The sequence below is a fragment of the Oncorhynchus keta genome, chromosome 36, assembly GCF_023373465.1.
Source record: "Oncorhynchus keta strain PuntledgeMale-10-30-2019 chromosome 36, Oket_V2, whole genome shotgun sequence".
Lineage (NCBI taxonomy): Eukaryota > Metazoa > Chordata > Actinopteri > Salmoniformes > Salmonidae > Oncorhynchus > Oncorhynchus keta.
This window is the reverse complement of record NC_068456.1, coordinates 21,585,242-21,610,450: the sequence shown is the minus strand read 5'-3', so window position 1 is coordinate 21,610,450 and position 25,209 is coordinate 21,585,242. Positions and strand designations below refer to the sequence as shown.

Here is a 25,209-nt window from a genome sequence, read left to right as displayed (position 1 = left end):
GCCACTCCTGTTTGTCATATCTTTAATTTGAGCCTGGAGAAAAGTGATTGTCCTCAGACCTGGAGTGAAGCTAAAGTCATTCCACTACCCAAGAATGGTAAAGTGCCCTTTACTTGTTCTAACAGCCGACCAATCAGCTTCACTGACGGCTCTTCGCAAACTTCTGGAGACAATGGTGTTTGACTGGATACAATGCTATTTCTCTGTGAATAAACTAACGACATTCAGTACTTTCAGCATGCTTATAGAGAAGGGCACGTATATGCATGTGCTGCACTGACACAAATGATTGATTATTGGCTGAAAGAAATTGATAATAAGAAGATTGTGGGAGCCGTATTGTTAGACTTCAGTGCAGCCCTTGAAAATATTGACCATAATCTGTTATTGACTAAACATATGTGTTATGGCTTTACGTCCTCTGCCATATCATGGCTATCTATCCAATAGAACAGAGGCTGTTATTTAATGGAAACTTCTCTATTGTAAAACATGTCAAGTGTAGAGACTAAACTTCTTGGTGTCAACTTAGACTGTAAATTGTTGCTTTAAAAACAAATAAAACAACACTTTATAGCATAATGCCTCACCCCTATCTGACCTAATGACCTCTTAGGCACATGTATATGTACTGATGTGTGGGTAATTGTCAGCAATGGGTGTAACTGTCAGTAGGACCTTTTTTTCTGTTATTAAAATCAAATGAAATTAAATCAAATTGTATTTGTCACAATCACCGAATACAACAGGTTTAGACCTTACAGTGAAATGCTTACTTACAGGCCCCTAACCAACAATGCAGTTAAAAAATATATGAATAAGAATAAGAAATAAAAGGAACAAGTAGTTAAACAGCAGCAGTATAATAACAATAGCGAGACGATATACAGGAGGTACAGGTACAGAGTCAATGTGCGGAGGCACCGAAGTTCAGTCCTTGACCTGTTCTTGTCTATTGATGTTCTGTATATTATGTCATGTTTTATGTTTTGCATGGAACCCATGAAGAGTAACTTCTGCTTGGGGATCTGAATAAAATACTACCTGGAAAAGTACAAATAAAGGTTATGATAAGGGAATAGTCTACACTACCATTGTCAAAAAGGTGCTCCACGAGTGAAATCCCCAGTTTGGAAGGACAACAACGTGGTAGATGGTTACACAGCCTGCAAGCACGGAAGTCTATTTGTTTTTGATAATGCAGTTAATTATCAGTTAATTATTACATTAATTCAAAGGCACTCCATCTCAGTGCAAGAGGCATCACTGCAGTCCCTGGTTCAAATCCAGGCTGCATCACATCTGGCTGTGATTGGGAGTCCAATAGGGCGGCACACAATTGGCCCAGCGTCGTCCGGGTTTGGCCGGGGTAGGTACGTCTTTGTAAATAAGAATGTGTTCTTAACTGACTTGCCTAGTTAAATAAAGGTAAAATAAATCAAGAAAAAAAAAATAGATATACTGTATATACAGGTAAGGAGAATAGTAATAATAGACTAATGATAATAATTACAAATCAAGTGTATTACTCTGGAGTCATAAAAACAATTAAATACATTTATGTAATATGACATGTAACGGTTCGGCTCTCGGAACATTTCCAAGCGGTGGGTCTGTCCTGATGTCGAGTATCGGGTGGGGCTCGGAATTGATGTGGCGAGCGTGGGGTGGGTGTGGCTTGCAGGACTGTAGTACACAAATGTAGTACACACATATCTTGTTACAGAATCCTGGTATTACTATGTTGATTTTGGATTAAACTCGATACTATTGTCATTTGTTTTAAAGGTCCAATGCAGCCGTTTTTATCTAAATATCAATATGAAGTACCTTACTGTGATTGTTTTCCATTAAAATGGTCAAAAAGACACAAGAATAACTTATTAACAAAGAGCAATTTCTCAAGCAATAATTTTGCTAGGACTGTCTGGGATTGGTCTGCCTGGGGAGGGGGAAACTGAAAGCTTGCTTTTATTGGCAGGGAGGTTTGGAACTCTCTTTCTTATTGGTCTATTAACTAATTTACCGCCTGGTGATGTCACAAGACAGGGCAAACTCCATCCCACCAAAGCAGGCGGTAATTTCAGTCGGTCTTTTTGAACAGCTCCTACACTAAAAGGGCATTATCATCTTTTTCACAATTTTGCAGTATTATTACAACCTCATAGTGTGAAAATGTATATATACATAAAACACAGGGAAGTCACATTTGTGACTGCACTGCGCCTTTAATAACAGAATATGGCTGTTCTGTTGTCAATGTATCTTTCTAGACGGTTTTATTTCCTCTGGAGTCTATTGGGAACTTATGCTAATGCATGCTATTTGTTTCTTTTGTGCCTACCCACACATATATTGATATAGATTTTTATCTGCAAGCTATCGGTTACCAGGATTTCACAACATGGATGCCTGCGCTGGGGGGTGGGGTGGTGGAGTAAATGATAGTATCACACACACACACACACACACACACCTCTACTCCCTTCAACCCCCTACTCATTGTCAAATGATACAATTGCTCTAGCGTCTCGCAGTCTGTTTATAAATCAATTGTGACCAAGGCTGCCCTTTTCTTCCTACCTGCAGCAGCACTCTGTGGAGGTGCTATGCTTCATGATGGCTCACCCCTCGCTTCATGATGGCTCACCCCTCGCTTCATGATGGCTCACCCCTCGCTTCATGATGGCTCATCCCTCGCTTCATGATGGCTCATCCTTCGCTTCGTGATGGCTCATCCCTCGCTTCGTGATGGCTCATCCCTCGCTTCATGATGGCTCATCCCTCGCTTCATGATGGCTCACCCCTCAGGCTACAGCATTCTGCTAGGGGAAAAAAATAAATGGTCCTGGCGACACCTTCGCACAATACAAGTCCTAAATGCTGGTTCTAATCTGGGTGGTGTGCAGATGAAACCCGCAGGCGGATGGCGGCCCTATCTCTCCTAGATTAAAACATCCATTACACTAACACGCTCCCAGCTGTGCCATAACAGCCACAGCCGCGACATCAACATGCAGGCCTCGCCACATATATTACGTGTTGCATAACCCCTCTCTTATTGAGATGAATACCTGGGTTGATTTCATGAAGCAGTGTTGAGATATTTGGCTCTGTGCAAAGATTCTGATAGGTTCTTAAAAGGAGCAAAGCCTCTGATTGGTTCTTAAAAGAAGCAACGCTACTGGACTGACTGCAGCCCACATCTGCTGCCTATTTTATCCATTGGATTAGTTCTAGAGAAAAGCATATTGGTATTGGGCGAGCAGTTTTGTGTATAGACTGTCCTAAAAAAAAAATATATATGCCATTTAGCAGACGCTTTTATCCAAAGCGACTTACAGTCATGTGTGCATACATTCTACGTATGGGTGGTCCCGGGAATCGAACCCACTACCCTGGCGTTACAAGCGCCATGCTCTACCAACTGAGCTACAGAAGGTCCTAATTTTGGTCTGAAGACCAAAGGTTTAACAGTATATTTGTTGTGAGTATCCTGTACTGTATTTGTGGGTTTTCAGTCAGGATGCATAACAAATTAACTTTAACTTTATGACCCTAGACTTTGCTTCAGTTACATCACACATATAGACATTATTCAATTCTGCATCATCAGGAGTTAGTTAGTAATGCCATCCATCCAGTGTTAATTGATCCTTCTCCTGTGTGATTTATTCCACCCTCAGTCAAGTTTACGGCACATTCCGTACCCCCGTGCAACAGCTAACTTTACATCTTTTTTTCACATCTGGGAATAATTAATTAATGTTTTCTGCCAGGCTAAATATTAATTAGCAATTTGCTTAACATCTACATGGTGGAGTGTGTCAAGACGTTTCATCCCGCAAGCACCTGATGACAGAGCAGGATACAGGAAGCTGATTGATGAGTGACAGGGCGACAGAGTGGCAGCTTAAAAAGAGGTGCAGTGTTGTTGTGGATGGCTGGTGGAAGTCTGGAAGTCCTGTTTTGGAGGATTACTGGGGAGGTGAAGCGTGTCTGCTGCCATGTCTGGATCTCTTTTAAAAGCTTTAAAACCATGAGTTTCTCTCTCTCTTTTTCCGAAGCAGACATTCTGCAACTCTTCCTTGTGTAGTTTTAATACCCCGAAGCTCTTTCTATTTTGCTGTCTTGTACTTGAAATAAGAAATATCATAGTCCCATTGTGTGAGAGCATGTCACATTTTCTCATGCATCCTCATTTCTTTTCTCCCTATCTAGTCTCTAGATTTCTGACAGTAATTGAAATTATATAACACTTTATTAGCATCAACTTGAAAATAAATATTTTGCTACAGTGTACAACAAAACATTCATTAGACATGATTCATTCAAAATCACATTTGAATTATAGTAACCTTTTCAATCTGGTGGCATTCATTAAATGTGTGTATTTGAAAGCCATACCTCCTTGTTAATGCTACGATGAATGTATCAGCATTGATTAGTTACCAGGTAGAAGTCAAGGATCCATATGAGTCCATGGTCCAAGTATACAAACGTAAGATCAGCTCAGGACGAGGAACAGACTGCAAGAGTCTAGCTAATAAGCTCACTATCCTGTTTCACTTAGTCAGGACTGATGCTGTTTCACTATCAAAAGGACAAAGTCAGCCTTGGCAGCAGTGGACAGGAAGAGGGTAGACAGGGAGAGGGCACAGTATTAGGCACCGTGGATGGACAGGAAGAGGGTACTGTAGACAGGAAGAGGGCACAGTATTAGGAACCATAGATGTAATGTAAAAAGAATGAGAAAGCCATAGAATATCTGCAAGAAATTCTTGAAGGTCACTTTCTTGCTGTTCAGAAACTGTTTTGAAAGGGTCCTCGAAGTCAAGAAACTTCAAGTGCTCTCTTTAATAGTGACTTTAGTAGACCTACATGTTACAGGTCTCTCATGTTGGTCATGCCAATGTGCACACTGGAGATTTTAAAAACCCCTATGCCCTGTCTAAACCGGGTGTGGGGGTTCTACTAAGCTAACGTATGTAATTGTTTTAAGAAGGTCATACCAAGGATCATTAAGTTATTTGATTTGGAACTTGAAACATTGAATTTGGGCTTACTGCTATTATCCCATACAAGCATTGAATAAAAGATTCACTACATGGAAAAACAGATAATCCCCCCAAAAAAGCTAAAGGAAGTTTGTTCTTAATTGTCCATCCTATATCTGAGAGATATAAGAAAGATCAGGATTTTTTTTTAAAAGTGTTTACACATATTTAACTGCTCATTTTTGGCACTAAACTATCTCCATATGTACTTCCATAAATGTGTTTAACTGGTACCAGGGGACCTTCAGACGAGTCTTGTGAGGCTTGTGGGCGTCTTTCCATAGAGGGGACATAATCATTTGGACGCTACAGACGTTTTTGTGAGAAGACGGATTTTTGGGATGTCTCACGGCCTGACAAAGACTGCTCTTGCGCTGCCACCTTTCACTGCAGATGCAGAAGCACGACAGAATGGGAAGCACGACAGAATGGGAAGCACAACAGAATGGGGTGGACTGATATCACTAGTTTAAACTGACAGATTTTGATTAGACTCTAGTGGGTTAAAAGATGGTTCAGAGGCATATGTAGTCTAAACATCAAGGACTCATCCAGTTCTCGGTTGAAACAACTCCAATAGCTTTCTCTGTAATTCTTGGTAGTCCTGTCTGCATGTACTGTTAAATGAGCTTGCCAACAAGTTAACCTGGTTGGATGCATGAGTGCATCTATTTAACCCTGATTCTTACACCCATATTGGCACCATTTATGTTTGAACTAGTAATATTTAAATTGTGTCAGCGAATTCATTATTGCAACTTTATTATCTGTAATGGCTTGCAGTGTGAGGAATTACCTTTAAATGATGCTTACGCTCCAGGCTTTGGACAACAACAGTAAAATCTGAGAAATTACTTAATATCATTTTATCTTGGATTAATGCATGGTTCCTGGTGTAGTGCTGCACATGCCATTGTGGATTGTGGTACCAGAAACTTCCTTTGGTTAATCTGCTGTCTGTCCGAGAATAGTGTCCAATTATACTGACTCTGCTCCTCTACACCAATCCTTTATCAACTATCTGCACTCCTCTGAGATGAATAGCTCTACTTCTCCTTCACATCCTCTTCCGTTCTCACTCATTGACACAGTAAAATGGAAGGAGGAGTGGAATAGACAAAGAGCAGGAAGGCCGTTGAAATTCCTGTCATCATTCTTCTCTTGTCATGCAACAGTCTACCTCACTCTGTGGCGCTCAAAGGGTGAAGGTGTGTGAGCATACTGAGTCGTGTATACAAGTAATATTCATCTTTAGATGTGACTCCAAAGGAACATGACCATTCCATACTGAAAATGTGTGCTTTAGCTATCTGCGTAGTTAAAACTTAATTGTATTGCATGCATAAACATGCAATAGTATCTGTATAATCGATATGTTCCGTATAATATGATCAGTGTTATAGGTTATAACCTGCACATGAGTACATTTACATCTTTTTTGATTTTTCAGTATTGTAAGAGGTCCTCCCAGCCACATGAGGGAGCTGTCTGGGAGTCCAGATTTGCCCAGTGCAATGCCACCCCTACCAACAACTCCAGAGGTCCAGGCAGAGAAAAAAATTACAGGTATGATTTCCTCACATAGAACTCAGTTGCCTGAATGATGAACACTTCTCTATGGAAGTTCAATGTCCCTTACAGTAATTCATTGAGACTCAGTGAAGAGAGAAATTGAATTAACCACATTACAGCGCAGTTTAAGATTATTTTAGATTTATTGAACGCTTTAAACAAAGAATGAGACTAATTACAATTGGTGATAAACATGTTAATGTGCATATCTGTAACCGGGCTGAACATGCCAGTGAAGAGTCAGAGATCTGACTCCAATCACATACCATGTTCTTTAAGAGCCAATTCTGTATTACAATGAGTTCATTTCCACATTGTAGAATACTGTGCTAATGGAAAGCTCTGTTGTGGCTTAACTCTTTATACTACATTAGCGTCCTGGAAGAATACATACTGTATATACTGTGGGCTATAGATGTATAACTCTGGACTTACATTATCTGAAAGCCCAAATGATTCAAATGTGATTCTATGTGATTTTTTATGTGATTCTAAGTCGTGATTCTATGGGGCTTTTATGGCAACAGCCTTGGCATGTGAATCCCATGTAATGGAACAGCAAGAGCTTTCTCTGGGAACAACTAGTCCTTCGCATTACAATGAAGTCCAATCACTGTCAAGCTGATCTCTCTCTCACTCAGAAGCCTGATATCCATCATTAACTTCTCAGTGGTATTCCCTGCTTTTGTATTCCACTTGTATTCAGTGAGCTGCATGCGAGCTGGGACCCAAGGAATGCTATTGACTTCCCATGATTTCAGGAGTAGGGAAACCACACTCACTCATATAGCATTGTGAATTTCCCCAGCCACCAACCTGCCTGCATAATTACAAGGACATTATGGTGGCTATAGAGATCCACCTTTCCTTGTCAGAGTGTGTGTGTGTGTGTGTGTGTGTGTGTGTGTGTGTGTGTGTGTGTGTGTGTGTGTGTGTGTGTGTGTGTGTGTGTGTGTGTGTGTGTGTGTGTGTGTGTGTGTGTGTGTGTGTGTGTGTGTGTGTGTGTGTGTGTGTGTGTGTGTGTGTTTGCATTGCGCCAGTGTTTGTTTGTTGGGATTACAGATAACCAAATCCTTTTGTGTCTGTTTGGCTTAATCCACACCCGCCTTCTTTCTTAAATGTTAAGCTCCGACAACAATTTGATTCCCCCTCTGGTTTTGTTGGTGGCTGGATTGTAAATTGTTTGCTTACAGTCCTTGCCCTTGCCATAAGTGATGTCTATAGGATCATGTCAGTTTGTATGATTGCACTTATGCTGGTTTAGGGAGGATTTGGATAAAGTTTTCAGCAAATTAAAGTGAAGATATGTTTCCAAAATAGCTTGAAACTTGACAAGCTCTTGAGTGGATTTTGTGTCGAGGGAACCCTTGAACTGTAGTTACCATGGTGCTCTAGAAGCAGCCTTAGTGGAAAGCGCCTGTAAATATTTTGTTATGTTTAAGTGTTTAATTCTGGGTTTTTGTATCACCTGTTTTTTTCTGAACTTTTAGTTTTATTGCATATTTCTGGTGGTTTTGACCCACAGATTTGCAGATAGACTGGCAGGTCATTTTTTGTTGTTGGCTTGGCTAATTGTTTTTGTTCGAGTGATGCATCTGAACAATGCACCAGCTTTTTTGTTTCACCTGGCTGCTGGTTCCTGATCTTTTGAAAACATAGATTGAAGAGTCACCTGAAGCTTGAGAGGAGAGGAATTGGAGTGCTGAGGTAGAGGGCTCATCATGAGGATGACTAGATACTACTCTGAACTGTGTGTGGTGAGCATTCTGGCGCCCTGGTATGCTGAGACATCACCTGAGTGAATGCCATACATTGTGAAGGAGGTCCAGTAACTACATGACAGGCTGGTATCCAGAGTAGCCCTGTACAAGATCATCACCAGACTCTTCATCAACCATCTCCCTGACCACCTTCCTCTGATCAAGCCATGAACTGTCCCTCTCCATCTTGGAGGATGCATGCACTCAAAGACTTGGCCTCTATTGTTTGAGATGGCTAACTATAGCTATGCTACTCATGATGATGTATTGGTTGATCTCACTAACTATAGCTATGCTACTCATGATGATGTATTGGTTGATCTCACTAATTATAGCTATGCTACTCATGATGATGTATTGGTTGATCTCACTAACTATAGCTATGCTACTCATGATGATGTATTGGTTGATCTCACTAACTATAGCTATGCTACTCATGATGATGTATTGGTTGATCTCACTAACTATAGCTATGCTACTCATGATGATGTATTGGTTGATCTCACTAACTATAGCTATGCTACTCATGATGATGTATTGGTTGATCTCACTAACTATAGCTATGCTACTCATGATGATGTATTGGTTGATCTCACTAACTATAGCTATGCTACTCATGATGATGTATTGGTTGATCTCACTAACTATAGCTATGCTACTCATGATGATGTATTGGTTGATCTCACTAACTATAGCTATGCTACTCATGATGATGTATTGGTTGATCTCACTAACTATAGCTATGCTACTCATGATGATGTATTGGTTGATCTCACTAACTATAGCTATGCTACTCATGATGATGTATTGGTTGATCTCACTAACTATAGCTATGCTACTCATGATGATGTATTGGTTGATCTCACTAACTATAGCTATGCTACTCATGATGATGTATTGGTTGATCTCACTAACCATAGCTATGCTACTCATGATGATGTATTGGTTGATCTCACTAACTATAGCTATGCTACTCATGATGATGTATTGGTTGATCTCACTAACTATAGCTATGCTACTCATGATGATGTATTGGTTGATCTCACTAACCATAGCTATGCTACTCATGATGATGTATTGGTTGATCTCACTAACTATAGCTATGCTACTCATGATGATGTATTGGTTGATCTCACTAACTATAGCTATGCTACTCATGATGATGTATTGGTTGATCTCACTAACTATAGCTATGCTACTCATGATGATGTATTGGTTGATCTCACTAACTATAGCTATGCTACTCATGATGATGTATTGGTTGATCTCACTAACTATAGCTATGCTACTCATGATGATGTATTGGTTGATCTCACTAACCATAGCTATGCTACTCATGATGATGTATTGGTTGATCTCACTAACTATAGCTATGCTACTCATGATGATGTATTGGTTGATCTCACTAACTATAGCTATGCTTCTCATGATGATGTATTGGTTGATCTCACTAACCATAGCTATGCTACTCATGATGATGTATTGGTTGATCTCACTAACTATAGCTATGCTACTCATGATGATGTATTGGTTGATCTCACTAACTATAGCTATGCTACTCATGATGATGTATTGGTTGATCTCACTAACTATAGCTATGCTACTCATGATGATGTATTGGTTGATCTCACTAACTATAGCTATGCTACTCATGATGATGTATTGGTTGATCTCACTAACTATAGCTATGCTACTCATGATGATGTATTGGTTGATCTCACTAACCATAGCTAGGCTACTCATGATGTTGCATAGGTTGCTTGTTTTTTTGCTTTTGAAGTGCTATAGAAATGTAATAAATGACTGTTATTATTATTATTGGCCATCGCTTTGTTCTATCCCCACAACTTTGGCAGCTGGTTAGTTACAAGACTTATCTAGCATCAAATCAAATAGTCTTCACTTGTCTATAAGCATTTCATGTATACTGAGGTTAAACGATCAATAAAGATATGATCTGGCACACAGAGAGAAGTTTTCAAAGTCCTCACTGCACATGACTAATCAATGACTTCCCACCCCAAACCCCAATCATGTCAACACACTGCAGAAACGCAGAAACTCACACTGCAGCAAGAAACAGGAGATGTGTTAGCAGAGGGACACAAAGGTTGTATGACAGGGGAAACTCACGTTTAATTGACTGGAGAAATGGCCCGATTCCTTTTCTCCTAGATGGATTGTCAATCAGCCACACTTGTCCAATAGCCTGTCTTTAGCAGTTTATGTGGTCCCTCTGTGTAGCGAGCGCCTTGTAACTATGTGATGTTCAATTTACTGTTCAAGTTGTTCATTTTCTGGATGGGGAACTCCTGGTGGTACATCTTCTCATTCACAGCCATGTGATGGCTCACAACAGAGGGTAGCACCTCATTTGGATAGTCCCAAGTAGATGGTTTGTAGATGTTCAGTAGATGTGCAGTAGATGTTCAAAAAAATGTCAACAACATTTCAACTAACTATCCACTAACCCGAGCCCTAAACCTGACATTAACCCTTATCCTAACCCTAACCTTAACCCTTATCCTAACCCTAACATTAACCCCTATTCTAACCCTAACCCTAGCCCTAAACCTAACATTAACCCTTATTCTAACCTTAACCCTTATCCTAACCCTAACATTAACCCCTATTCTAACCCTAACCCTAGCCCTAAACCTAACATTAACCCTTATCCTAACCCTAACCTTAACCCTTATCCTAAGCCTAACCCTAACCCTTATCCTAAGGTCACCTCGTGGTTAGAGCATTGGGCCAGTCACCGGATGTCGATTAAGGCAACCCCCCGCACCTCTCTGATTCAGAGGGGTTGGGTTAAATGCGGAAGACACATTTCAGTTGAAGGCATTCAGTTGTACAACTGACGAGGCATCAACCCTAACCGTAACCGTAACCTTAGAAAGCATTTGCTTATCAATAGATACTGTGTTGACAGTGGCGATTTTAGCATGTAAATCGTGGTGGAGCAAACTCAAAACAAAACAATTAGATGCATTCCAGCAAAGCCACTACACAACTAAACACTAAACAATACATTAATTGCACTATAACAGTGACAAGCAGTGCCCACAAACTGTTAGAGACTACATAAACCTGTCCCAACAGCAGAGCTTTCTTTTAAGTACAATGGAGTGAATCCTTACCTGGCTATCAGCGGAGCCTTGAGTGGCAGCGAAACAATTAATTCAGCCTCATTTACTGCCTTTATTTTAAAAACATAGCTGATATGGCTGACCATATCTTCCTGGCATATTACATCATTTATGCAGCAGCATACAAGACATTTTGGACTCACCTTGTTGTGCGGGGTGGTCCTTCATTGGAAAATGTTGTTATCAAAAAAAGAGAAAGATTGACAATTCCGAGTTGGATGACCGTTCAGAACGTATTTTCCCAGTCAGAGTGTGTTTATTCCCCACTTCCCAGTTGTAATGCTTGGGGTTAGCCACCGTCACCGATTCCTTCCAAACAACTCATTGTTGAATTAGCCATTTCCCACTTGTTGTGTAATGCTTAATTCCAATGGCCGATGAGCACCGATACAATTTATCTTCATTATTTATCTTCATATTACAAGGATTAAAAAGGATTTGCCAGTAGATTGTCTACTTGATTTATGATGATGACTGCAAGCTAAGAGTCCAATCAAAGTGTCACGGCCGTTGAATGAAGAGGACCAGGGTGCGGCGTGGTGTGCGTACATATTCTTTTTATTAGAAAAGACACCGAACAAAACAATAAACACCACAAAACTAACCATGAAGCTAAACCAAACCTGACCAAACCAAATAGAGACATAAAAAGGATATTTAAGGTCAGGGAGTGACACAAAGCTAATGTAGCTATAACGAAATATGACGTAATTTTATCTGTGGCCAATGACCTTGAGCTTTCTTGGAAGGGCACTTCTAATCTAAGTCTATGGCAGGACCCAAAGGGCTCACATTCTTGATGTCTACCCTTACAAAAAGGCAGGGGACGTAGTGTCCCCATGAGTGACAGAACACTGAGCCAATAACGGTGCAATGCTCCTATCTTCTGCTGGCTTGCCCCACCACCACAGAAAGCACTGAGCTAGGCTGAAACACCTGCATTTTGGAGCTGCCTGTTTGTATGTGGCTTTACTAACTCAGTGATATATATATATATATATATTTTTTTTTAATTGTGTGACATACTGTATGTGACACTTTTTTGGGGGGGGATATGGGGGGGATATGGGGGGGATATGGTCGCTCAAAACAGGTGGAACAACAGATGACGTGTCACCCCTGTGTGTTGATAGTATGACCGTCTGTAGAGCATCTATTTGGGATTATCTAAATAATGTGTGACCAAATCGGAAAATCGAATAATCCACTTTTGATCCCTTTCCCTGTGGTTGGTTTCAGAAGCGGCTCCCTGTCTCACAGTCCAGACCAGAGAAGTAGAGCCACCCATTGGTCAGTACCGCGTAGAACTCTGCCTATACCCAGGGGAAGACTAAATCCAAATGGAGGATCCAAACATTCTGGCCCCGCCTACCAACACCTCCAGGAGTTGGAGTCGTCTGAGAGAGAGATTGAGTCATTGAGAGGGTAAATTACACTGTCGGTTTATCAGAGACATTAGTACTGACTACATCTCAATTGTCATTCAACTTACAGTAGCAGTAATGGTGAAAATGTGGACATCATGTCCTTCACCTTGAATACTACTTCTGCAAAAAAAGTTCAAATCATCAAATCAAATTTTATTTGTCACATATACGCTGTTTAGCAGATGTTATTGCGCTAAATGCTTGTGGTTCTCGTTCTGACAGCGCAGTAATATCTAACATGTAATCTAACCATTTCACAACAAATACCTAATACACACAAATCTAAGGAATGGAATGAAGAATATATAAATAAATGGATGAGCAATGTCAGAGTGGTATAGACTTGGATACAGAAGATAGTATAGAATACAGTATATACATACGAGAAGAGTAATGCAAGATATGTAAACATTATTAAAGTGACTCGTGTTCAATTTATTAAAGTGGCAAATTATTTCAAGTCTGTGTATGTAGGCAGCAGCCTCTCTGTGCTAGTGATGGCTATTTAACAGTCTGATGGCCTTGAGATAGAAGCTGTTTTTCAGGTAGTTTATCCCCGGTGATGTGTCGTGCAGACCGCACCACCCTCTGGAGAGCCCTGCTGTTGTGGGCGGTGCAGTTGCCGTACCAGGTGCTGATACAGCCCAACAGGATGCTCTCAATTGTATTTTAGGTGACAAGCCACATTTCTTTAGCCTCCTGAGGTTGAAGAGGCGCTATTGCGCCTTCTTCACCACACTGTCTGTGTGGGTGGACCATTTCAGGCTGTCAGTGATATGTATGCCGAGGAACTTCAAACTTTCCACCTTTTCCACTGCTGTCCTGTCGATGTGGATAGGGGGGTGCTCCCTCTGCTGTGTCCCGAAGACCATGATCATCTCCTATGTTTTGTTGACATTGAGTGAGAGGTTATTTTCCTGACACCACTCCCAGAGCCCTCACCTCCTCCCTGTAGGCTGACTCGTTGTTGTTGGTAATCAAGCCTACTACTGTTGTGTCGTCTGAAAACTTGATGATTGAGTTGGAGGAGTGCATGGCCATGCAGTCATGGGTGAACAGGGAGTACAGGAGGGGGCTGAGCACGCACCCTTGTGGGGCCCTAGTGTTGAGGATCAGCGAAGTGGAGATATTGTTTCCTATATACACCACCTGGGGGCGGCTCGTCAGGGAGTCCAGGCCCAATTGCACAGGGCAAGGTTCAGACCCAAAGTCTCAAGCTTAATGATGAGCTTAGAGGATACTATGGTGTTGAATGCTGAGCTATAGTCAATTAACACCATTCTTACATAGGTATTCCTCTTGTCCAAATGGGATAGGGCAGTGTGCAGTGTGATGGCGAGTATATCGTCTGTGGACCTATTGGGATGGTAAGCAAATTGAAGTGGGTCTAGTGTGACAGGTAAGGTGGAGGTGATCCTTGACTAGTCTCCCAAAGCACTTCATGATGGCAGAAGTGAGTGCTACGGGGCGATAGTCATTTAGTTGTTACCTTTGCATTCTTGGGTACAGGAACAATGGTGGCCATCTTGAAGCATGTGGGGACAGCAGACTGGGATAGGGAGTGATTGAATATGTCTGTAAACACACCATCCAGCTGGTATGTGCTTGCTCTGAGGACGCGGCTAGGGATGCCGTCTGGGCCGGCAGCTTGCGAAGGTTAACAAGTTTGTCCCCCAATAAGTTTTCCAAACGTAAAAGATTAAACAACGCTGTTTGACATAGTAACATATCACAGAAAAACAGATTTTACACAATCCCACACTCCCAGAGTTTAGGTACTTACACATTCAGACTGTTTCTGTTTGCTGCAGTGGTTTCGGGGTCATTATTCTCTAACAGAGAGAGTGCACTGCAATGTCCGTTTTGAAGACGAGGAATGCTGCATAATGAGCCCAGCCTATCCCAGGCTCCAATCCCAGGCTCTTATCCCAGGAGCCTATCCCAGGCTCCAATCCCAGGCTCTTATCCCAGGAGCCTATCCCAGGCTCCAATCCCAGGCTCTTATCCCAGGAGCCTATCCCAGGCTCCTAACCCAGGCTCTTATCCCAGGAGCCTATCCCAGGCTCCTAACCCAGGCTCTTATCTTAGGAGCCTATCCCAGGCTCCTAACCCAGGCTCTTATCCCAGGAGCCTATCCCAGGCTCCTAACCCAGGCTCCTAACCCAGGCTCTTATCCCAGGCTCTTATCCCAGGCACCTAACCCAGGCTCCTAACCCAGGCTCTTATCCCAGGCTCTTATCCCAGGCACCTAACCCAGGCTCCTAACCCAGGCTCTTATCCCAGGCTCTTATCCCAGGCACCTAACCCAGGCTCCTAACCCAGGCTCCTAACCCAGGCTCTTATCCCAGGCTCTTATCCCAGGCTCTTATCCCAGGCTCCTAACCCAGGCACCTAACCCAGGCTCTTATCCCAGGCTCCTAACCCAGGCACCTAACCCAGGCTCTTATCCCAGGCTCTTATCCCAGGCTCCTAACCCAGGCTCTTATCCCAGGCTACCATCCCAGGCTCTTATCCCAGGCTCTTATCCAATGTGCCTTTCCCAGGCTCCTAACCCAGGCTCTTGTCCCAGGCTCCTAACCCAGGCTCTTATCCCAGGCTCTTATCCCAGGCTCTTATCCCAGGCTCTTATCCAATGTGCCTTTCCCAGGCTCCTAACCCAGGCTCTTGTCACAGGCTCCTAACCCAGGCTCTTGTCCCAGGCGCCTATCCCAGGCTACCATCCAAGGCTCCTATCCCAGGCTCATATCCCAGGCTGTGTGGCCCTTCTGTCTGCCTCTGTCATCACACCTCTGACATCTTTCATCTCTGATTTATGGGTCCACCTGTAATCTTTAAACAAGAGTCACTGTCTCCAAATCCCACAGGGCGACGTCTGCTTTCTCTCCTCCACTTGCTTTAGCTCTCTCTCTCTCTCTCGCTCTACTTCTCTCTTTTTGTCTCTCGCCCTCTCTCTCTCGCTCCCTCTCTCCATCCTGTTTCCTTTCTAGCTACCTCCTCAAGTCTTCTCTCTCTCTCTCTCTCTCTCTCTCTCTCTCTAATTATAGAACTGGTTGTTTGGATGCTGATTGATTGATAGCAGAGCCTACATGTAGGCCGTCGATTTATAAACTTAATCTCTTCTGGAAAAATGTGTCCAGACATAATATTTCCATATGCTGCTAGGCTAGCATTTGATTTGCAACGGTTGGGGTTTGCAAACCTTGCTGTCTGCCTCTCAGACCTGTGGAACAATGTTGCAGGTTTTTTGCAATCTCCACTGTGCATGCATATGAATGTGAAGAGAATAACAGCTTCTCTGAGCCAGGCAGATTAATTTATCATGCTCATTATAATCGATATATTCAATGAAATGTCAATAGAAACAAAGGTAAAACAAACATAGTTTGCTGTCTGTTGCAAATAGAATGGATATAATTAGCAACCAGACCATTTGGCTAGCAATTTCAGAACTAACAACTGGCTTTTGTCCGGACTATATTATATGGTGGAAGGATCAAATAAAACAAAATTACTCAATATAATAACGTTTTTTATGAAAACATGTCATTCATATTTTTTGTATATGTTGGCAACCATTTTATAAAGCAATAAGGCCTTCGAACCCGGGAATCATTGAGAATAACACCCTCCTAAGGGCTGTTTCTCCAGCCCTTGGCTTCACCTTGGGCTTAAGAACAGCCCTTAGTCCAGAGTCATCACGCAATAATTCTCGAGTTCTCATGCCTTATTGCTTAAATAAAGCCCCAAAACGTGGAATGCTGCTGCCTCGGCAAAGCTTTAGACTTAATTTCAAGAGGAGAAATTTCAGAGGCAGAATTTTTTTAGAAGTGAAAAAAGAAAGGCTCACTGCACTCTAGTTTTTACTCCTTCGCTTTGTTTTTCACTGTGCTGAGCAAAGATAAAAAAATGAGGTTATGTTATGATCTCCAGTAAAATGGCGTGAGCTCAAATGGAGTGCTTGGCCTGTCGGGGGTGGATTGTATTTTTAATGACGGTCCTACGCTGCCCTTCCTCTCTCTTAGTTTGTCAGTGCGTGACGGGTGGAGGGATTCAGTGGGAAGCTGAACAGCAAGACCTTGAAACCAGGCAGGACTCACTGAAAAAGACAGACTCTGTGGGGACTCAGCCAATAAAAATATCACTATCATTGCCAATGAAATAGATAGTGTTATACTGATAGACTTTGAAATGTCATAACAGCATAGCAGGAACTTTTACAAAGAGGGCAGTGCTTTAGACATGTGGATAAGGTCAGTCGTGTTACAGGGAATGTTCCAGTCAACTAATTGGTTGATGTTATAAATTCTTAGAAAAAAAGGTGCCTGAAAGGGTGTTCCGCATAGGAGAACTATTTATTTTTGCAGGAAAAATAATTTTGGTTGGTTCTACATGGAACCCAAAGGGTTCTACCTGAAACCAAAAGGGATTATCCTACGGGGACAGTGGAAGAACCCTTTTGGAACCCCTTATTCAAAGAATATAAGTCTGTCCTGTACTCTACAACTCTAGGTGCAAACCACTGTCAGGTGCTTGTAGAATAAGCAATAACAGGTGAACGGCCTAACTTTGCTGACATACCAGATGCTAGACATAGCCTCCAGCTGGCCCTGAAGGCAGGAGCACATGATTAGTTGAAAAGACTGACTGACCTATTTACAGATTTACAGACAACCAGCACATAGAGAGAGAATCCCCATTCCAGTGAGTTGCCATGGAGACACTGCGGTAAAGGGTGACATGAGAGAACACAATGAGCGAGAGCGTGTGTGAGAGAAAAAAAGAGGCAGAGAGGAAGGTAGAGAGAGAGGAGGAATGTAGAAACTACCTGTTTTGCATACAACAGTAAAAACAAATCAGTAAGAAGTGCTGTCCCTCTCATTCCGTGCCTGTCAGAAAAACTTGCTGTTATCTCTCCAGAAAGGCTTAGGCCTACACCAACACAGAACTCCACTTGTGTTCTATTGTAACCAGTATTTTTAGATACACCTGTCAGATTTCTCAAGGCTTTCTCCAATGCACAGAGGTATAATTGAATTATGAAAATGCCTGTCTGTCATTGCAGTGAAAGTGTTGCAGACAGTGTGTGGAGATACAGTACTTCTGCATAAATCTGGTATCAAAGTACCTGCCTGAGATGGAACTTGGCTCCTTACTACAAGGTCACTATTACTGTAATGATTCCACTGACAAGGTCACTATTACTGTAATTGATTCTACTGACAAGATCACTATTACTTTAATTGATTCCTCTGACAAGGTCACTATGACTGTAATTGATTCCTCTGACAAGGTCACTATTACTTTAATTGATTCCTCTGACAAGGTCATTATTACTGTAATTGATTCCTCTGACAAGGTCACTATTACTGTAATTGATTCCTCTGACAAGGTCACTATTACTTTAATTGATTCCTCTGACAAGGTCATTATTACTGTAATTGATTCCTCTGACAAGGTCACTATTACTGTAATTGATTCCTCTGACAAGGTCACTATTACTTTAATTGATTCCTCTGACAAGGTCACTACCACTGTAATTAATTTCTCTAACAAGGTCACTATCCCTGTAATTGATACCTCTGACAAGGTCACTACCACTGTAATTAATTTCTCTAACAAGGTCACTATCCCTGTAATTGATACCTCTGACAAGGTCACTACCACTGTGATTAATTTCTCTAACAAGGTCACTATCCCTGTAATTGATACCTCTGACAAGGTCACTACCACTGTAATTAATTTCTCTAACAAGGTCACTATCCCTGTAATTGATACCTCTGACAAGGTCACTATCCCTGTAATTGATACCTCTGACAAGGTCACTATCCCTGTAATTGATACCTCTGACAAGGTCACTATCCCTGTAATTGATACCTCTGACAAGGTCACTATCCCTGTAATTGATACCTCTGACAAGGTCACTATCCCTGTAATTGATACCTCTGACAAGGTCAATTCCATAAGGAAGCATTGATGGTGGACCTTGACTGTTCTGGCCCCACCAGACTGGATCGTAAGTCCCTCACCCTCCTCTGGTCTATAACATTCTAATAGACTACTCTGTCTATCTTTAATGGGCTCCTAATTATTCAGGATATTACCCCTGAATGAACCAGCCAATAGTCTGTTCCAGAATTCTCTGGAATGTTCTTATCTGACAGGAATGGTCCAATCCTGTCCCTGCTTTGCTGCACCCACCAGCTTTCTCAGCTGGAATAGCGTGTTCATTCATCAGATCAATTTGGAAAATGATCACTACTATCCCAGGTTCTGACTCTGGATAAGAGCGTTTGCTAAATGACAAAAATCTAAATGTTCGATGTCTACTGTCCCAGTGTCTTTGTCATTTACATTCATAAAACAATAATGAAACATTACAGTATTATCTAAACATTCATAAAATCCATATATACATTTGAAGACCGGAAGTTTACATACACCTTAGCAAAATACATTTAGACTTAGTGTTTCACTGACAATTCCTGACAAAAAATCCTAATAAACATTCCCTGTCTTAGGTCAGTTAGGACCACCACTTTATTTTAAGAATGTGAAATGTCAGAATAGTAGTAGAGAGAACACATTTATTTATTTCATCACAGGTCAGAAGATTACATACACTCAATTAATTTTTGGTAGCATTGCCTTTAAATTGTTTAACTTGGGTCAAATGTTTTGGGTAGCCTTCCACAAGTTTCCCACAATAAGTTGGGTGAATTTTGGCCCATTCCTCCTGACAGAGCTGGTGTAACTGAGTCAGGTTTGTAGGCCTCCTTGCTCACACACGCTTTTTGAGTTCTGCCCACACATTTTCTATGGGATTGAGGTCAGAGCGTTGTGATGGCCACTTCAATACCTTGACTTTTTTGTCCTTGAGCCATTTTGCCACAACTTTGTAAGTATGCTTGGGGTCATTGTCCATTTGGAAGACCCATTTGCAACCAAGCTTTAACTTCCTGACGGATGTCTTGAGATGTTGCTTCATTATATGTTGCTTCATATATTATATTTTCATTCCTCATGACGCCATCTATTTAGTGAAGTGCACCAGTTCCTCCTGCAGCAAAGGTCTTGGATGATTTCTTTTGATTTTCACATGATGACAAGCAAAGACGCATTGAAAGGTAGGTCTTGAAATAGATCTACAGGTACACCTCCAATTGACTCAAATGATGTCAATTAGCCTATCAGAAGCTTCTATAACCATGACATCGTTTTCTGGAATTTTCCAAGCTGTTTAAAGGCACAGTCAACTTAGTTGATGTAAACTTCTGACCCACTGGAATTGTGATACAGTGAAATAGAAGTGAAATAATCTGTCTGTAAACAATTACTTGTCATGCACAAAGTAGATATCCTAACTGACTGGCCAAAACTGTTGACAAGAAATTTGTGGAGTGGTTGAAAAACAAGTTTTAAGGACTCCAACCTAAGTGTATGTAAACTTCTGACTTCAACTGTAGATATCTACATAAATCAATGTAGATAATTAAAATACAAAGTACAATCATGTACAATGCCTTCGGAAAGTATTCAGACCTCTTGACTTTTTCCACATTTGTTACGTTACAGCCTTATTCTAAAAGGGATTAAATTTAAAAAATCCTCAGCAATCTACTTACAATACTCCATAATGACAAAGCGAAAACAGGTTTTTGGATATTTTAGCAAATGTATTAAAAATAAAAATAAAAATTCCTTTTTTATATAAGTATTCAGACCCTTTGCTATGAGACTCGAAATTGAGCTCAGGTGCATCCTTTTTCCATTGATCATTCTTGAGATGTTTCTACAACTTGATTGGAGTCCACTTGCGGTAAATTCAATTGATTGGACATGATTTGGAAAGGCACACACCTGTCTATGTAAGGTCCCACAGTTGACAGTGCATGTCAGATCAAAAACCAAACCATGATGTTGAGACAGGATTGTGTCGAGGCACAGATCTGGGGAAGGGTACCAAAACATTTCTGCAGCATTGAAGGTCCCCAAGAATACAGTGGCCTCCATCATTCTTACATGAAAGAAGTTTGGAACCACCAAGACTCTTCCTAGAGCTGGCCGCCCGGCCAAACTGAGCAATCAGGGTGAGAAAGGTATTGGTTAGGGAGGTGACCAAGAACCCGATGGTCACTCTGACAGAGCTTTAGAGTTCCTCTGTAGAGATGGGAGAACCTTCCAGAAGGACAACCATCTCTGCAGCACTCCACCAAGACTGCTGAGTGACCAGACGGAAGCCACTCCTCAGTAAAAGGCATATGACAGCCAGCTTGGAGTTGCCAAAAGGCACCTAAAGACTCTCAGATCATGAGAGACAAGATTCTATGGTCTGATGAAACTCTTTGGCCTGAATGCCAAGCTTCACGTCTGGAGGAAACATGGCACCTGAAATATGGTGGTGGCAGCATCATGCTGTGGGGATGTTTTTCAGTGTCAGAGACATGGAGACTAGTCAGAATAGAGGCAAAGATGAACGGAGAAAGTACTGAGAAATTCTAGATGAAAACCTGCTCCAGAGTGCTCAGGACCTCAGACTGGGGCAACGGTTCACCTCCCAACAGGACAACAACTCTAAACACACAGCCAAGACAAAGCAGGAGTGGCTTTGTGACAAGTCTCTGAATGTCCTTGAGTCGCACAGCCAGAGCCCAGACCTGAACCCAATCGAACATCTCTGGAGAGACCTGAAAATAGCTGTGAAGCAACGCTCCCTGTTCAACCTGACAGAGCTTGAGAGGATCTGTAGAGAGGAATGTGAGAAACTCCCAAAATACAGATATGCCAAGCTTGTGGCGTCATACTCAAGAAGACTCGAGGCTGTAATCGCTGAGGTGCTAAGGTGCTTCAGCAAAGGGTCTGAATACGTATTTAAATGTGATATTTCATTTTTTTATATTTATAAATGAGCAAATATTTATTGAAACCTGTTTTTGCTTTGTCATTATAGGGTATTGTGTGTTGATTTATGAGGGAAAAACAATTTAATCAATTTTAGAATACGGCTGTAATCTTAGAAAAGATGGAAAAAGTAAAGGGGTCTGAATACTTTCCGATGGCACTGTATGTGTACAGCACATACTGTACAACACACTTCTATAATCTCACCTCAAATCTATGAACAGAGCAATTTTGTATTGCAATGTTTAATTCTGTACACCATTGTCGTACATTTGCACTGTTGGGTGCATGCATGGGATGTTTTCAGGCTGATTGTATTTCCCACATCTAACGAGATTTGCTCCAACTGTTATTGTGGGCATTAGGAAACTGACATCCCTGTTATCGGAGAGCAAGGCCCAATATGGCTTTCTAAATGTGGCTCGTTTGGGGCTCATTCCAAAACCTCAGTGAAAAAGAGAATCATCAGCTTTGAAAACCCCCTTGATGGAGGCTTACATCTCTGATTAGGCTATTACAAGAAAGAGAGTGACTCAAAGTTAAATATTGATGCGACAAGAGCAGCTAGCCTTTGTCAGGGATTATGAATTATTACACAAAGATAATGAGCCCCAAGCCCTAGATCGTACCTCAATTGAGACGTTGATATTACAGAGAGGATGTGTTGCTGTAATGTGAGGTAGCTTATGCCAGATCCCTTTGAGAAAAAGAAGAGAGAGCAAAGAATCAATATTTGATATCAACAACACAACACTTTGACTTTGAAAGTGCCTCATGAAGCACAAAAGCTATTTCTATGTCGGGAACAAATGGTGGACTATCTCGTGTCTAAAAGTGAATGGGGACATTGTTGATCACTGATTACTTCATTAATTATCCTAGATGCTCAGATGCGTCAAACATATTCTTGTTGGACTAAATATTCATGCCATGCTCCATTTAGTTAAGTATCCCCATTTCAAGGTGTCAAATCAATAATGTAGTGTCTGAACTCTTCCTCTTAACTTTCCCAACTCATGATCCAGTTCATATAAAGTGAGAGTGTTCGGCTAGATAAAGACATGAAAGAGACATGTCAAGCTCATCTTGTCATTTTTGTGCTCTTCATGCCTCTGAGATGGCAAGGTGAATTTTGGCTCACAGAGTACCCTTGTTCTGTTTGGGAAGGTGCTTTAAAGGCTTGAGTTAAAATGATACTTTAAGCAATTAACTTTTCTTGAAGTGAAATGAGTACACGTGGGAATTGACAGCAATTGTAATTATCTCTCTCTCTCTCTTTTCGCTCTTCCCTTCATCAGGTGTCAGATTGTGAGGGCCGGGAGCGACCCGCGACAGGATGCCTTTCTAAATATGCAACCCCCCATGTCAGTGGAGATGTCGTGGGAGAGCAGGGTGGAGGTGCGCTGCTGTCCTCTGGACCAGGGCCTGGACCATGACATCTCTACTTCCACCTGGAGCCTCAGGCGTCCCAGATGTCCAAGCCGCTCTTCCCCTCCTCCTTTCCGGACCTGCTCCATCCCTATCATCCCCTCTGTCCAGGGCCACAAGGACGAGGTCTCCTGTTTGCAAACAGCTACTGGCTCAGCCACCTGCAGCACCATGCCCAGTAAGGAAGTAGGAGGGCACTCCCTCATCATGCTGCACCCCACCTCCACCTCCTGCTCCTCCTCTATTGGGGGCCAGCAGCAGGACGAGGTGGCCCTTCTCCTAGAGGAGGCCCAGGAGCATCTCAGGGCTCTTGCCCACAGGAAGCAGGAAGACAGCGTCGGCGCCACCCCTCAACTGCCCAGAGAGACTGTGTGCTTCCTGACACTCAATGGTGGAGGAGCAGGGGGTTTGAGCCCTAATGGACCCACTGAGACCCAGTTAATGAGCCCTAGAGAACCTCACAGAGAGTCAGGCCAGCCCTGCCAATGAGACAACGAGGTCTGGGCCCTAGCTTTCTGTCTGGATCTACAGTAAAACAACTGTAGTCTCTTGAAGTCAAGACTGTAGAGAGCTCTGCATCAAAGGGATGAGATTAAACTGAATAGAGAAAAATAAGATCATGGAATAAACAATGTGCATACTGTATGGAAGAATGAACAGAGGGATGGTCTATGGAGTGATGAAGAGAGATATTATGTATATGCATTTATTTAAATGAGAAGCTTCTTAGACAAAAGAAACCAAATAGTCTGTCATCTCCATGGTGTTTTTAATTGTAAAAAAATATATATATAAATATATATGGATATAAATATATGGAATCAAAAAGGTGACCAAGTTCAGTTGAGGAATACAGGAATGATGTACCGTCTTTCTTTTTTTGTAACAACTCCACATTTTTCAGGCTTGGAGCACGTTTGTGTGGACCCCATGCACCCTTACCCCTTCTGTTTTGCTACCTGGTGTGAACCGACGATGCAGTTAAAACATGGCTGCCACAGCAACAGTATCTACTGTAAAACAACCTCTCAACTACCATTGTGAGTCTACCCAGCCAAGGATTATAACAGTCCCCCTTGCCTTGGATATACCACAGCAGTATATTGAAGAACAATTACAGAATGATATAGAGAGACTTTTGCCGATAAACTACCCCAGGTTGACCCTGTCACTGGCTTGGGACAGCAGGTTGATAAGACAGGCGTGATGCTAACACGGTTGGCTAGTTTGGTGTCTTATTCCTTTTTTGTACGTGAGTGGAATTCCTCCTCTGCTGACCAAGTCGTTTAGCATGGGTGTATTTTTCCCCTCTGTCTAACCCCACACAACTCTGAGTACACACACACACACACATTCCCTCAGCACACAACGACGTGTACAGGTGTGTTGGGGGTACACAGCAGGGATGGAGGGACCAAGGATAATAGGCCGGCGCGAGTGGAGGAGTTTCCGTTTTTTGGTTTCAGTTTGTTCGTGATGAACAATCAGCTGCTTTCTGGGGAAGGGGAGGGGGGAGACGGTAGAGGGGGGTTGAAGAAAAATGTGTTTGTGGTACCTGTGAAGTGGGGACTTCAATTTCTGTTTTGAATTTCGAACCAAATGTTGGGGGAAAAAAGCATAATGGAGATTTTGCAGATTTTTTTTATTTTCTATTTCATTTTCAATGGTTCAGCCCCCTACCCCACCCACCCACTAACCTGTGAAATTGTGCATGCAGATAATATTTGTTTTCAGATTAACACCAATATTCTCTAGTGAGTTGCTGATTTCACTCACAATGTTTGGAATTTCACAATCAAATAACCTTTCATCAGAGGTTTTCAAGCAGACCATAGAGGTGGCCAGGGCATTGGTAGGTAGATAAGGAGGTAAGGCTCCATATTGCCAACAACCCTTTCAGAGGTTTTTTTTAAAT

At 42.0% G+C, this 25,209-nt stretch overlaps 1 protein-coding gene across 2 annotated transcripts in view; it reads left to right on the top strand.

The window, feature by feature from the left end:
• The window catches only part of LOC118369806 (pro-neuregulin-3, membrane-bound isoform), a 423,343-nt gene extending 398,372 nt beyond the window's left edge, over positions 1-24,971 (top strand). For both annotated transcript variants that reach the window (XM_052498660.1, XM_035754513.2), the window contains exons 7-9: positions 6,508-6,623; positions 12,781-12,966; positions 23,165-24,971. In XM_052498660.1, the coding sequence (XP_052354620.1) occupies positions 6,508-6,623; positions 12,781-12,966; positions 23,165-23,783 (921 nt within the window). In that variant the 3' untranslated portion in view covers positions 23,784-24,971. The remainder of the gene's footprint in view (positions 1-6,507; positions 6,624-12,780; positions 12,967-23,164) is intronic.
• Positions 24,972-25,209: the final 238 nt, after the last annotated feature.